The 15061-nt window shown below is 42.0% G+C and overlaps 1 protein-coding gene and 1 long non-coding RNA gene across 4 annotated transcripts in view; one reads left to right on the top strand and one right to left on the bottom strand.

Moving 5' to 3' along the window:
• LOC118386952 (E3 ubiquitin-protein ligase UHRF1) overlaps positions 1-15061 on the top strand; it is a 48495-nt gene that overhangs the window by 25712 nt on the left and 7722 nt on the right. For both annotated transcript variants that reach the window (XM_035774999.1, XM_035774989.2), the window contains exons 2-12: positions 6642-6804; positions 6907-7173; positions 7375-7535; positions 8117-8332; positions 9298-9413; positions 10477-10663; positions 11698-11821; positions 12363-12470; positions 12604-12708; positions 13008-13114; positions 13586-13748. In XM_035774999.1, coding sequence (XP_035630892.1) covers positions 6652-6804; positions 6907-7173; positions 7375-7535; positions 8117-8332; positions 9298-9413; positions 10477-10663; positions 11698-11821; positions 12363-12470; positions 12604-12708; positions 13008-13114; positions 13586-13748 — 1707 coding nt within the window. In that variant the 5' untranslated portion in view covers positions 6642-6651. The remainder of the gene's footprint in view (positions 1-6641; positions 6805-6906; positions 7174-7374; positions 7536-8116; positions 8333-9297; positions 9414-10476; positions 10664-11697; positions 11822-12362; positions 12471-12603; positions 12709-13007; positions 13115-13585; positions 13749-15061) is intronic.
• LOC127932183 (uncharacterized) overlaps positions 8551-15061 on the bottom strand; it is a 45378-nt gene continuing 38867 nt past the window's right edge. Inside the window, exons 2-3 of one of the 2 annotated variants that reach the window (XR_008144464.1) lie at positions 14529-14629; positions 8551-9032 (exon numbers count right to left, since the gene is read on the bottom strand). This is a non-coding gene — a long non-coding RNA (uncharacterized LOC127932183). Of the gene's footprint in view, positions 9033-12365; positions 12497-14528; positions 14630-15061 lie in introns of those variants that run through there. The other variant, XR_008144465.1, reaches the window with a different exon arrangement.

Genomic DNA, 15061 nt, shown 5'->3' with positions numbered 1-15061 from the left:
AGGTGGTGAGGGTAGGCAACAACCTCTCCACCCCTCTGATCCTCAGCACTGGGGCCCCACAAGGGTGCGTTCTGAGCCCTCTCCTTTACTCCCTGTTAACCCACGACTGCGTGGCCACGCACACATCGATGGAACAGTAGTGGAGAGGGTAGCAAGTTTTAAGTTCCTCGGCATACACATCACAGACAAACTGAATTGGTCCACTCACACAGACGGCATCGTGAAGAAGGCGATGCAGCGCCTCTTCAAACTCAGGAGGCTGAAGAAATTCGGCTTGTCACCAAAAGCACTCACAAACTTCTACAGATCCACAATCTAGAGCATCCTGGCGGGCTGTATCACCGCAACTGCTCCGCCCACAACCGTAAGGCTCTCCAGAGGGTAGTGAGGTCTGCACAACGCATCACCGGGGGCAAACTACCTGCCCTCCAGGACACCTACACCACCCGACGTTACAGGAAGGCCATAAAGATCATCAAGGACAACAACCACCGGAGCCACTGCCTGTTAACCCCGCTATCATCCAGAAGGTGAGGTCAGTACAGGTGCATCAAAGCTGGGACAGAGAGACTGAAAAACAACTTCTATCTCAAGGCCATCAGACTCTTAACTTCTTGCGGCGACCCATCCTGGATCCGGTATCGTGACTACGGCTCAAGCTCATTACCATAACGCAAAATGCAAAAAAATATTCTTAGAAATATTTAACCTCCACACATTAACAAGTCCAATAGCTCAAATGAAAGATAAACACCTTGTTCATCTACCCAGCAAGTCAGATTTCTAAAATGTTTTACGGCGAAAACATAGCACATATTTATATTAGACCACCACCGAAACAAAAGACGAGGCAGCCATTTTGTCCCAGAAAATATAAAATTATAAAAGCAGGATTAAAAAAATGAATCATTCACTAACCTTTTGAAAATCTTCATCAGATGACAGTAATAGTACATGTTACACAATACATTTTTTTTTTTCAATAATATGCCATTTATATCCATAAATCTCTGTTTACAATGACGACATTTCAAAAAATGCTACTCAAATGTCCGGAGAAATTATGATAGCTCCGACAGATAACGTCAGATAACAAGCAATAAACATGACTAAATATACATGTTCTACATATAGTTACAAAGATGCAAAAAGATTCTTGATGCAACCGCTGTATTACATTTATTTTTAACGTTACAGAATTCGTACACTGGCTATACAATGAGACGGCGCTCAGATATTAGCAGTATGTCTCCTCTACGTTTGGAGTCCACAGAAACCCAAAATAACCACATAAATATTCCCTTACCTTTGCTGTTCTTCGATCAGAAGACATAGGAGTCATACTTACCCAATACATCGTTTGGTTTCACGTTGTGCGTCTCTGTATTAGCATATGCTAACATCTTCAGCTGAAATGCACCCAAAATGACTTCTGATCCCGCACTCTTGCGCATCAACTTCAAATTTACATATTATATGTCGACTAAACTGGTCAAACTATGTGCAGAATCGAGCTTTATGATGTTTTTAGCATGTAAAACAATGATCAGCGCGAACAGACAAACCGCCTTCAATTGCTGTTCCTTGGAAAAGAACGTGCCCCAAATCGGCCGCGCACAATAGAGTGCATGTATTGGAGAGTGACACTAACATTTTTGCCCGCCAAACGACGAGGGCTCGCGGGATTCTCACAATGAACGCGCCATTTGAAAGCAGGCATCGCGCTGAACACATACATACTGTTCCCAGATCGGTAGCTGCCTGGGAAGGGTGGGGGCGATGACGTCAAATTTGACCCAACTTTTCTCTTGACAAGAGAGAGTTTGGGAGAAAGGCTTGCCCTGAGAGTTCTGCTTTACATACACACATAATTTAAACGGTTTTAGAAACTTTAGAGTTTTCTATTCAATAATAATTATTATATGCATATATTAGCAATTTTGGGAAAAAATATTTTCAGTTTACTATGGGCACGCACTTCCTCCAAAGGGGGCAGTATTGAGGCCTAGTCTTAAGAGGTTAAACAGCCACCACTAACATTGAGTGGCTGCTGCCAACACACTGACACTGACTCAACTCCAGCCACTTTAATAATGGGAATTGATGGGAAATGATGTAAAATATATCACTAGCCACTTTAAAAAATGCTACCTTATATAATGTTACATACCCTACATTATTCATCTCATATGCATACGTATATACTGCACTCTATATCATCTACTGCATCCTTATGTAATACATGTATCACTAGCCACTAACTATGCCACTTTGTTTACATACACATCTCATGTGTATATACTGTACTCGATACCATCTACTGTATCTTGCCTATGCTGCTCTGTACCATCACTCATTCATATATCTTTATGTACATATTCTTTATCCCCTTACACTGTGTATAAGACAGTAGTTTTGGAATTGTTAGTTAGATTACTTGTTGGTTATTATTGCATTGTCGGAACTAGAAGCACAAGCATTTCGCTACACTCGCATTAACATCTGCTAACCATGTGTATGTGACAAATAAAATTTGATTTGATTTAGCTTTGGTCAACAGGGTTAAGTAGCTGGCGAGCTATTTATTTTCATGCGCTGAAGTGCATTTTCAATAGGCGAACAAAAAGTGGCAACCTAGCTAATACTTACTCACAAGGATTCCTAAATCATTGCTAAGAATAATGAAAATGACTGCAGTTTCTACTGGTCATTGTTTTCAGGCTGGTTGTATTGGTGCTAGCTTGGTACCCCAGAAGTTGAGGTCGAATAAATTATGCTTTATTGTGAGCACATCGTTCGTGGCTGGTGTTTGCTTGTTTGCAGATTTTTTTTGTACAGCTTTGACAGTGCTACTGTATCTTTTTTGACACGCAAAGACCCAAACGTTCCATAATATGTATGTCGTGAAGGTAATAACAGTGATGCTATTACTGTGTAACTCCGGTGGGGCAATATGGGATAAATAGCGCACTTGGTAGTGTTAACCGGTGTTAGACCAGTCGGCGAAATCCAACATTACCCACGACAGAGAATGTTTGATTGTCAAGGGCAATGAGTTTCATTATCTTGGCTTTAATGGATTTCGCCATTGAGTTGTCTCGCTGAAATTTTGTGACTCTTTCAAATGACTGCTTGATCCACACAGCAGACATTGTGGGCTAGTTTAGGAATGCTGTTGCACGTATAGAGTAAAATTTTACATGGCGTCATTGTCATGAACCTACATTTATATAGGTATGCACGTCAGCTTTGACATCGGTTTTGCTCATCGGCCGGCGTTAAACTAGACATCAACCGATACCGATTTTGGCATTTTTAGCTGATGTCGGCCAATTCCGATATGTTCACTGATTTTTATATCCTGAATCCCTACTTTTTATAGTTCAGGGCTCTACGCTGTCCATCTAAGTAGAAATGTAGAAGCATACAAATCATTCTAGGAGAACAATTGAAGTATTTGAGTGGTCAAATTATAAGAAATGACAAGGTTCATAAGTTTTTTTTGGAGGGATCCCTTCACAATGATTAGGTGAGCCAAATGTTCAGCTGTCGCTTTAAGAGATGTGCTGTTACCATGGTAATTTGGGCACGCACTTTATGTGATGGAAAATATTCTGACTGTGAACTCAAACTAACATTGAAAAACAACCTAGTTTCACTACTCCTCCCACTGTTTGCCGAATTCTTTGCTTTTGTTTTCCTTAAGACCTCGGTGGGCGGCGCCGCGATGGTCGTCAGCAAAATGGGACACCTGGGCATTGGTGTGTCCCATGTGAACAAAACCTAACTGGCCAAGAAACACGAGGATAAAGTTACACTTTAATAGACTTTCTTGTCAATTCAACTAACTTATACCTTTAAAAAAAAAGTCCCCAAATTCTCTGACCACCTGCCAACATGGCTGATGAAATGGACATTTTTACGCGCCAATGATAGTCTGTTACCTGCATTTAGCGGGTGTTAATTTCCAATCCTGTGTGTGCCCCATCCTAGCGCCACCAGCTGACCAGAGGAAACTAGCCCCCTCCCAGCTGAACACTAAGCTCGCTAGCTAATGTAAAATAAAACAAATGGGCTGTCAAATATAACTTATGCTGGGTGTGCACTACACGACTTTCAATCTTAACATCGCTGAGCCTCATATTAAACTGTTTTCTTTCCTAAACCGTGTGGCACAGACTGGTCCCAACACAAGATTCTTAATTTGGTTGTGAGGATTCTTGATACTATGCTGTTTCGCTAAAACAATGTCATTGTTAGCGTAGCTAGAACGAGATGTGGCTCAAAAGCAAGCCTCGTGAATGTCTGACTGAACATTTATACTTGCCAGAGTTGCACCATCTAACCAACATTTTGAATTGATTAACATTGCTTGTGAACTTCAGCGCTGTAACGATTTTGATACTTTAGTTAAAGGCAAGCGCATAGGCTATTAGTACTAGCAGGGCATAAAATTAACTCCTGCCAAATGCAGGTAGATTTATTTATCGGCGTGCAAGAAAGTATATTTCACCTGCCACGTTGGCGGGTGGTCAATTTGCAGGGCTCTACAGTGCAAGTATTACATTTGTGAATATAAAGTAAAATATGAGCATGTGTGAGTTAGTGTACTAAAAATGCTGTAGTAGCTGGCTTTATAGTATATCTGCTGTTTTTGTTACATAGTGGCTAATGGCATAACAATACAAATCCTACAACCCAATGGGCGCTTTAACTTTGCCTGGCAGGGGAGCAGTGAAAAACGGATAATTTTTTGGGGGCGTTTGCGCACAGGTATAAAATGTGTATTTTACCAAAGTTTACAAAGTGAAACTTTGTCCTTCTGTTTCTCGGATATTTAAATTTTTGTTCACAAGCTTTCTTGTTTTAGAAACATTACAATGTTTGGTCATTCTTTTTATTTTGGTGCAAAATATTTTGCCTGGTTTAAAGATCTGCGTGGCTGGTAGAATTTATATATTTTATCTACCTGCCACAGTGGCTGGTGGACCAAACCGTTTATTTAAGGCCCTGAGTTTGTCATCGAACGTGCTCAAGTCTACACATTCTGGGTGTTGCGAAACGTCATTTCACTGGCTTCTTCTCTGGCGAGCTCTCAGCACCAATAGTAATAGTGCCTACAAAAAGACGCCAACTCCACCAGGGCCCGTTGGTCAATTCTTATGGGGAACTTAATGTTTTTATTGTTGATCAGGTCTGTGGTAAACACTGGCTTAGATCTTAACTTTAGTACTATGAGATCATCAGCCAGTGTCACTTGTGAATTTTGAAGCATTTGTAATCAAAACATGCACAAAGGCTTCATAAAGGTCATGTTAACTGACTAATATCTCATAGAAAAAAACCTATAAGATCTAAGCATGTGTTAACCTCAGACCTTATTTTCAGCATTTATCCCATTTCCTCATTAATTTACCCCATAGGAATGGCTGAACGAACCAGATATTGCTGTGCCCCGAGTAGGGGCCCAAAATCATGTAGTGAACGCTGTACTTAGCTTATGTTGTAGTTTCGAGTCAGTAGTTATGTTTAGGCAGGGCAAGTCCGTTTTGGTGATTTCAGGTATCAGAAAAATTTGTTACAGTATGTTTAAATTTGTTTTTTTTCACCATATTGAAGTACAGTACCATTTGGAAATGTTAACATTCAATTTATAGTCCTAGAACCTAAGTTAAATGTTGCTGCCGCTGCTTCCCGTTGACAAGCCATTTAGATAAATAGCCCAATGTCAAAACAGTTTAATGTGTCAAAATCAATGTACAAAGTTTGATATATTAAAAACATAAAATGTACTATCTACACATACAGTACATGTTTAAAAAAACATTTTTTTGTGACTTTTAAGCAAGTCGGTTAAGAACAAATTCTTATTTACAATGACGGCCTCCCCCAGCCAAACCCTAACCCCGGCGACGCTGGATTGACCACGCGGTGCGCCGCGTGGTCAATCTGACGTGTGCATTGGCCTTGCAGAGTTTATGGTGATACAGCCTCTGCAGAAGTCAGGGCATCCATAGGACTTGTGTTTTGCACAGCAGCGCTGTTGTCAAGGAAGTGAGTTTGTGTTTATTCCCGACCTCCCGCCCCCACCCATCGTCAACCAATCATGTCAATGCGGAGCTATACGGAGCCCCCCGCATTAAGAAATCTGAGAGGCGCACGGAGATGAGGTACGCAGCTCAATTTGGCCTCTGCTGCCTCCGGAGGCTCCACAATTGTCACACCCTCCATGCAAAGCCATTTTTGGATCAAGCATAAATTGGCAGTTAATGTGTTGAAACAGTGTGCTTAAAACATTGTCAGGAAGTGAAGCCACATTGTTTGTTTGATACAAGGATGGGGTTGCAGTAGCTGCATTTAAAAGGGGTAGGAGTGGCTTAGTAATCCAGTTTTCCACACTGTATTACAATCAGTATGGCATGTTTTTTGAATGTTGATTTGTCATTGGGAATTGAAATTACTTGGAAGCCTTTCTTTACTGACATTGATTATTGATCCACTTGATCAATGGTATTAATCAATAGTTGGCACAGTACTCAAAGGAAAGAAGTGGAGAAACATTGAACAACACTGCTTTTTCAACTCGAGTGTATTAGATGCCATGCTGCTGTTAACCCACAGTTTGGCTCCTTTCTGCACAGGGCTGCTGCAATGTGGATTCAAGTGCGCACCATGGATGGCAAGGAGACTCATCGGATTGACTCACTGTCCAAGCTCACCAAGGTGGATGAACTGCGCCTCAAGATTTCGGAGCTCTTCAAGGTTGAGCCAGAAAGACAGAGGCTCTTTTACCGGGGCAAGCAGGTGTGGCAGATGACTACTTTTCTGTTTCAATTCAGTTACAACAGAGTTGCTGGGGTCCTTACTGATCATGTCTGAATGTGTATGTTCTTTGTCTGATCCCAGATGGAGGACAGCCACACCATCTTTGATTACAACGTGGGGCTGAATGATATAGTGCAGCTCCTTGTTAGACAGGCTACGCCCCCTGCCGCTGTCCTCAAGAGCAAGGACAAAGAGGCCGAGCTCTCTGACTCTGACTCTGGCTGTGGCTCGGCACAGAGCGAGTCGGACAAGAGCTCGACCCACTCGGAGGCAGAGGTGCAAGCAGCCGGAACCTCTGCCCAAACAGACACACCAGACCTGGTCGACCCGGGATTTGGCTTTTACAAGGTAAACATGGAGCATCTTTAAAAGGATGCTTTTAACTCGTTACATGTAAAATGGTAAATCAGCTTCAATATTGTGGAGCCTTCTTGAATTGGCGTTGCATCTATTGTGAAAAGTCTTAATTTTATATTGCAATACAGATGTTTAATCCGTGACAGTAGCATTGCATAGGTCACTTTACAATATCCATTTTTTTTTCTTCAGATTAATGAGTTTGTTGACGCCAGAGACTTGAACATGGGCGCCTGGTTTGAGGCCCAGATTGTGAACATTACAAAGACCACAAAGACACCTGGGGAGGAAGAGGGCTCTGCCTCTAAACTCAGCGAAGAGGAAGTTATTCACTACCATGTCAAATATGAAGAGTGAGAACTTCATGTATTCTGTATTTTAAAGATCTGTTTGGAGACATTATGCCTCATTGGTGACATTTGACAGTTACCCATAATGAACATGTGTGGAAGGTGTTGCTGTCTATCGATGAGCTGGACCAATGGGGGCATTGCTTTTTGGCGCCAGGGTGTCAATACATTTCCGTATCTGCGGAGAAGTGCTTTATTTGTTCCATTTCCTCCTCCTACTCTTGACTTTTTATGTATTGCTTTTTTGAGTGCAGTCCCACTCCATCGGTCTTTCTGATGAAAGTATATGCAATTCCATAACACTGCAATTGGCAAATATAACATTTGTGCTTGATAATTTGCACATTGCTCTGCCACATTGCAAGCAAAACAAGTGTAAGAACTGGAGGAACATTGAAATTAACAATGACTCGCATTGCTTGTGTTTCCAGCAGTCAAAGCCCTCAGAATTCAAACACCTTATTTGACCCGCTTCTGTTCTCCCGATATGTCAATCATCTTACAAAAGCACCATTATGTAGGAAGCACCTGCTGTGTGTCTGAACTGAATACTGACACTGCCTATGTCTGTGTGGTCTCTCTAGCTACCCAGAGAACGGAGTGGTGCCTCTGCAGTCCAAGGATGTACGCCCACGCGCCCGCACAGTCTACCAGTGGCACCAGCTGGAGGTGGGCATGGTGGTCATGGTAAACTTCAACCCAGACGAACCCAAAGAGCGCGGCTACTGGTACGACGCCCAGATCCAGAAGAAGAGGGAGACACGCACTGTGCACGAGATCTACGCCAAAATACTGCTGGGGTAATATATTTGGCTCTGTTAGTCTCCGCTGTAAACCCCTTCCCCTTAAAGGGTCAAACCATGATGGTAATTGCATTAAAGGAGTTCAGTGACTCTGTTACGAATCCCTTTTGGCTCGACAGTCTAGGGGGGATGGTAATGAGATCCGTAACAACTCATGCAAATTATAATTGTGACAAAGTAAAAGTGTGAACGAAATAACCACGACAACAGAAATCTACCGTCAAACTCCAGGTTTATTTATAAACACAAGGAAAGAAAATATAAGTATTCAAAAAACACCCCTAAGCTAGACTAGCCTACTTTAACAGCTAACTAACTAACCAAAAATACAGTGGGTGGTCCGCCCAGTTCTAACTAGTGTATTTAACAAAGTTCACCTACGGGTAGTGTATGCCCATGGGCGACTTGTCTTGGTTTCCCCCTTTTCCCACCAGCAACAAACAAATACCATAACCAAAAATAATACTCACAGGTGATGACAAAGTGCTATGAAGTGCTTTAAACAAAAGAGAGGTTAAGACACAAAGCGAGAGTGAAACACAGAGACCTACAGACATGGCATTACAGAGAGATTGAGCTGAGCTCTAGAACAAACAAATGATGGGGTTTTTAAACCATGGGGAAGGAACTGTGATCGGTCAGGAAATAGGAGGTGTGTCTTCTGATTGATGATTGATTGGGGAGTGATGATTTTCACCTGTGAGGGGAGAAGGAGAGAAAAGAAACACACAGGATACACACAGACACAGGATAACTGTATCCGTAACAGACTCATCTGATTGTATGGTGTGTTCTAATGATTTGTTGAAATTCATAGATTACTTGTTATACAGTATTGATACATCTACACCGTATGGTTTGTACTTTAGTATTATGTTAATGTCAAAGTTTTGCCATTTTTATATAATTGTTTTGCATATTAGGACCATGAAGGGTATACCAAGAGTTCATGTTTATTTCAGGGTTGCCGGTGACACCCTAAACGACTGTCGCATCATGTTCTTGACTGAGATCTACAAAATCGAGGAGCCTGGAGCCTTGGATGGATCCGGAGCAGGATCTGATAGCCCATTGAAAAGTAAGTTGGAGCTGTTTTCAGGGCTTTAAATAAAATGTAATTGGTAGCAGTTTAAAGTTAGGAGCACAACAATTTAGGAGTACCAGATTTAAAAATAAGAATTTATTGAGATACAGCCTGTATTTGGGCCTATATGAATTCAAGCTACTTTTGAAGCCCTAGAAAGGAATTATAAAAGCTAAAATAGAGCTACGAATACCTTTTCATTGAGTACTTTGTGGAATATTAGGTTCCTACAATGTGTAAAAATCAGTATTTTCTATTGAGATGCATTAAATTGTTCCCGGTGTCTAAATGTCAAGTTTGAGTGAAGACCTCTTTCTATGATCGTTGATCTCCTGAAAATAAGCAATATCTGAATACCAAATCACCCCCTTTCCCTTCCCCCTCGGCCCTCCATTTGTGCGTTCGATCGTACCTCCGCCATATGCCCAAGTGTCCCAAAGCTGAAGGTCTAGGGGCTAAATTACTCTCCAATAGCCACTGATTTCGAGGCTTGACACACAAAACACATTTGAAATGTAATGTTTTAAATGTTGCTGAGGCTTACATTTTGTAAAACGACGGAATTCTGTTAATTCCATGTGAATAATTGACTTTCGCCCAATACACCGGTACAATGATGCGCAATAGTTTCTCTTTCATCACATACAGTCCATCTCTCGTCTGTTCCCTGTGTAGAGTCAGTGAGTGCATTTATCGGACTGATTTTCATGAGGGATGAGAGTGCATGTAAAGCACATGCAAAATTGTGAACATTTCTCTGCAAGTAGGCTGTAGTTTAACAGTGGTGTCAGATGTTAGAAAAGGACAAGACGCTATTGTTACCATAGAAACTCTGGGGATTAATGTAGACAAGGTTCATGATGCATAAGATGCATGCTAGTTGCCATGGCTACACACCAACCTCTTAGTCCTAGTGGTTTACAAAGTACGTAACAGTTTTGTATGCTTAATTGCATACATCTAGTACACTGGTGCAGTTCTTACAGTACGGGTTACAGGACCCGTTTTTAAAGATGAGTAAAAAGGCTGACGTTCTCTTTGATCCTGCTCTCTCCAGGGTCAAACGGACCCGAGTGCAAACACTGCAAAGATGACCCCAAGAAGAACTGCCGCTGGTGCAACTGCCATGTATGTGGCGTGAAGCAGGACCCTGACAAGCAGCTGCTGTGTGACGAGTGTGACATGGCATTCCACATCTACTGCCTCAACCCCCGACTGACCAGCCTCCCCGATGACGACGACTGGTCAGTATAGACCCATTTCCTTGCCGCGTCTTAAAGTTGCGCGCAGGTTCCAGGCTTCAGAAAAAGCAGTGGATACGATCAGATGCAATTTCAAAATTGTCCACTGTTAATACAGTCCCAAATGTTTGCATGTCAGCAAATCTAGTTTTCAAGATGTAGAACTTTCAAAATGTTAATTCTCATAGCCAGCGTGATGTCTTTTGCGTCATATGATGCAAAACTCCCCATACCGGCTGTATTTCTGCCTGCTTGAACGGCAATGGCTCAAATGCAAATGAAAACATGAAATGTCCCTGGGAATCGACAGAACATTTGAGAGAATCACAAAAATGATATAACATTCAAAATGCAGCACACAGACCTTTCATAATACATAAGGTGTCAAATTATCTTTAAACTTGATTGCTGACGTGCAAAACATTTTTAGGACCGTATCAACAGTGGACTAATGAAACCAAAACCTTTGAGTAGAATCTTTAAGTTTGTCAAGCTCCCGCTACAGAGCTTTTTGGTACCGATCTTGACGTCTGTTTGTAAACACAAATTGGTCTATACTACAGTACAGCCTGGGCTGGTTTTCTGTCCATCTGGCCGTTGCCAGTTTCTAGTGCTGCTTATGTGATAGTCATAGTCATACTAATGCGTCAGATGGCACTTAAACTGCCTCTAATTGGAGTTTGAGGTGAGAAAGTGATGGTTTCTTCAAGCTGCTTTGATTTGGCCATTTTGATTCGAGCTTTATCAGCTTTCTATCGTGAGCACAAGTCATTGGTGTACTGTCCAAATGACTTTTTGTCAGAACACCCACGGAAGCGTGTGTAGCTCTCCCTGGTCTCCATAGCTGTGCTACAGTGAAGTGTGTTCTGTTTCCACTGCATTGGTGGAGCTGTATTCAGCGGACCGGCACAACTCTTTCCTTTGCCACTATTACGTCTCCACATGTGTGATGCAGTGGTTTTGAAATTGCATCACACATTTTGGCTGTTCTGTTGTTGCCTGCTTGTTCTGATCTGTATTTATTTCAATACCTCTAGGTATTGCCCCGAGTGCCGCAACGATGCTAGTGAGGTGGTGCTAGCAGGAGAGAAACTCAAGGACAGCAAGAAGAAATCCAAGATGGCGTCCGCCAGCTCAACCAGCCAGAGGGACTGGGGAAAGGTAAGGGCATTTAGAAATGGTGCTGTGGGCGTACCTCTTAGTGGGAAAAAGTACATTGTCTGAATAACTGTACTTGCATTCTAAATAGTAGGCATTTGGAGTATGTGAATAAATAACGTTTTATAGTATGTGAAATTTTCAAAAATGTACATTTTAAATGCCAAGTGGTCATACACATTCCGGCTTTTCATCTAGTCAAATTCGTTACACACTCTTGAGGAAGAGAATCCTTGTTTGAGACTCACGTGTCTGACAACAGGCGAGGGGAAGCGCTGTGTTAAACTGAAAGAATTGCGGGAATCAACGCAATTGAGCATTAATGATGCATTCTCAGTAGGATGAGCTTAGTATGCTGATATTGGTTGCGTACTCCATTTGTTTTTACTAAACAGTGTTCTAAATAATTTTGTACAATTAGAATACAATTTAAGTAGGCAAGCTTGATTTCAGACACTGCCACTGTCACACTTCTAAACATGGCATAGATTTGTTGTTAGTTGAGTACATTCTTGTGTTTTTACACTACCTCTTCTCCTATCAGGGCATGGCTTGTGTTGGCCGCAGCAAGCAGTGCACTATTGTCCCTTCCAACCACTACGGCCCTGTCCCTGGCGTCCCGGTCGGAAGTATTTGGAAGTTCAGGGTCCAGGTGAGTTGCCGCCTTTTTGCAGTAGGCTGAAAAGGATAATGTACCCCCACAAAATGAACATAATTTGACCAAAATAATATTTCAATGACTAGGTTGTCCGCTGACATTTTCGCTCCTGTTTTTGTTTTGTCAGGTGAGTGAGTCTGGTTGCCACAGGCCACATGTTGCTGGGATCCACGGGAGGAGCAACGATGGAGCTTATTCCTTAGTGCTGGCTGGGGGCTATGAAGACGACCAGGTATTTAGACTATCTTCCATATTGCACATCACAGGAGGCTGCCGAGGAGAGGACAGCTCATAATAATGGCGTGAATGGTATTATAAACACATGGAAACATGTTTGTTCGACACCATTCAATTTATTCCATTCCAGCCATTGCTATGAACCAGTCTTCTCCAATTAAGGTGCCACCTGTGGTGCACATGTACATCTATTACAAGCCCCCCCCCCCTCATGCCCAACATTGTAGCTGCAGGGATGGAACACCGTAAGCATGAAAGGTCACTGCACTAACGCTGGTTTTCAATTGGTCCCAGGATGACGGCAACGAGTTCACCTACACCGGCTCTGGAGGGCGAGATCTGTCTGGCAACAAGAGGACAGCCGAACAGTCGTGTGATCAGAAGCTCACCAATATGAACAGGTTAGTAAGCAAAACGAATCAGATCTCTTTGCACAGAGAACACCCACGGATGCTTGTGTAGCTCTCCCTGGTCTCCATATCTGTGCTACAGTGAAGTGTGGTCTGTTACCTCTGCATTGGGGGAGCAATCTTCTCTCCTACATGTATTCAGTGGACAAGGACAACTCTTTCCCAAGTCACTAACCTTGTGTATGGGTGATGCAGTAGTTTTGTATGAGGGGGATATTGGGGATATTCCGATGGCCGGGCTTATTGGCTTTGCATGTCTATGCCTCTTTTGAGCACTGGTTTGTGACTGTTTTTAACAGTCATAACAGTTCTAACAATTCATCTTTTTTATTGATTTGCTAGAATGCAATGATTCAAATAGGACATGTCTTATGTTTAAACTGTGAGTGTTTATTTGATTCACTGCAGTCCACAATTTGATTAATTCAAATGAGACTCAATCTTAATTTGCCTGTGACCCAGGGCTCTGGCTCTGAACTGCAACGCATCGGTGAACGAGAAGGATGGGGCCACGGCAAAAGACTGGAAGGCAGGCAAGCCGGTCAGGGTGGTGCGAAGTTCCAAGGGCCGCAAACACAGCAAGTTCAGCCCGGAAGATGGAAACAGATACGATGGAATCTACAAGGTGGGAATTTTTTATGTTTCATGTGAAATTAAGTTCCATTAGGCTTGGGCAGTATACTGGGGTATTTGGCCGTCACCTAATTATTTGAAGTTAATATATTTTATATTCCTGCTAGTGTTTTTCTTTTTTCTTCTTCAGAACAGCATAACTTTATTCATTTGCACAATTTCTCATTCACTTTCACTTGTAAATGTCCACACTCACTGACAATTACATTTGGTAGCTACTAGCTTTGCTTTTATAACTGAGCTGGCTTTGCCTGTCTTTGAAATTAATTTGTTACTTTTTGCTCGTTAGCATTTAGCTAACAGCGGCTGTGAGTTCACTATTCGTTGGTAACTTTGTTAGCATTCAGGTAAGTCCCAATGGGCTTTTTTTAGCGCCCCCTTGTGTGCTATGCTGGTAATACCGTGAATTCCTGGGATGAGAAAATAACTAAATAAAATATATATTTTTTTTTACCTTTATTTAACTAGGCAAGTCAGTTAACCTCTAACTCCCCATCCCGGGTCCGGGAGCGTAATCACCGACTGACACTAATTAGCATAACGCAACGGACATAAATATTCCTATTCATGAAAATCACAAGTGAAATATATTGAGACACACCTAAGCCTTTGGTTAGTCACCCTGTCATCTCAGATTTTAAAAATATGCTTTACAGCCAAAGCTAGACAATCATTTGTGTAAGTTTATTGATAGCCTAGCATAGCAATTTGTCCAGCTAGGAGCAGGCAACCTTGTCACAAATCAGAAAAGCAATCAAATTAAATTGTTTACCTTTGAGCTTCAGATGTTTTCACTCACGAGACTCCCAGTTAGATAGCCAATGTTCCTTTTTCCCCCAAAATATTATTTTTGTAGGCGTTCTTCACGTTTGGCTGAGAAATCACACGGAAATTGCAGTCACACAAACGCTGAAAAATATTCAAAATTAGCTCTATAATATCGACAGAAACATGGCAAACGTTGTTTATAATCTATCCTCAAGGTGTTTTTCAAATATCTATTCGATAATATATCCACCGGCACAATTGGTTTTTCAGTAGGACCGATTGGAATAATGCCTACCTCTGTATTTTACGCAAGAGCCATCAGGTGACCATTTGCGCTATATAGCCGCTTACGGGTGGGTATTCTTCAACATAAATGCGTAAAACTACGTCACAATGCTGTAGACACCTTGGGGAATACGGAGAAAAAGTAATCTGGTTGATGGCTCATTCACTGCTCAATAGGGACGCATTGGACCGCAGAGCTTTCAAAAGATGAGTCACTTCCAGATAAGATTTTTCTCAGGCTTTCGCATGCAA

This window comes from Oncorhynchus keta, chromosome 1, assembly GCF_023373465.1.
Source record: "Oncorhynchus keta strain PuntledgeMale-10-30-2019 chromosome 1, Oket_V2, whole genome shotgun sequence".
NCBI classification, from domain to species: domain Eukaryota; kingdom Metazoa; phylum Chordata; class Actinopteri; order Salmoniformes; family Salmonidae; genus Oncorhynchus; species Oncorhynchus keta.
Note: the sequence above shows the minus strand (reverse complement) of the source record. Positions and strands in the feature narration are given on the sequence as shown.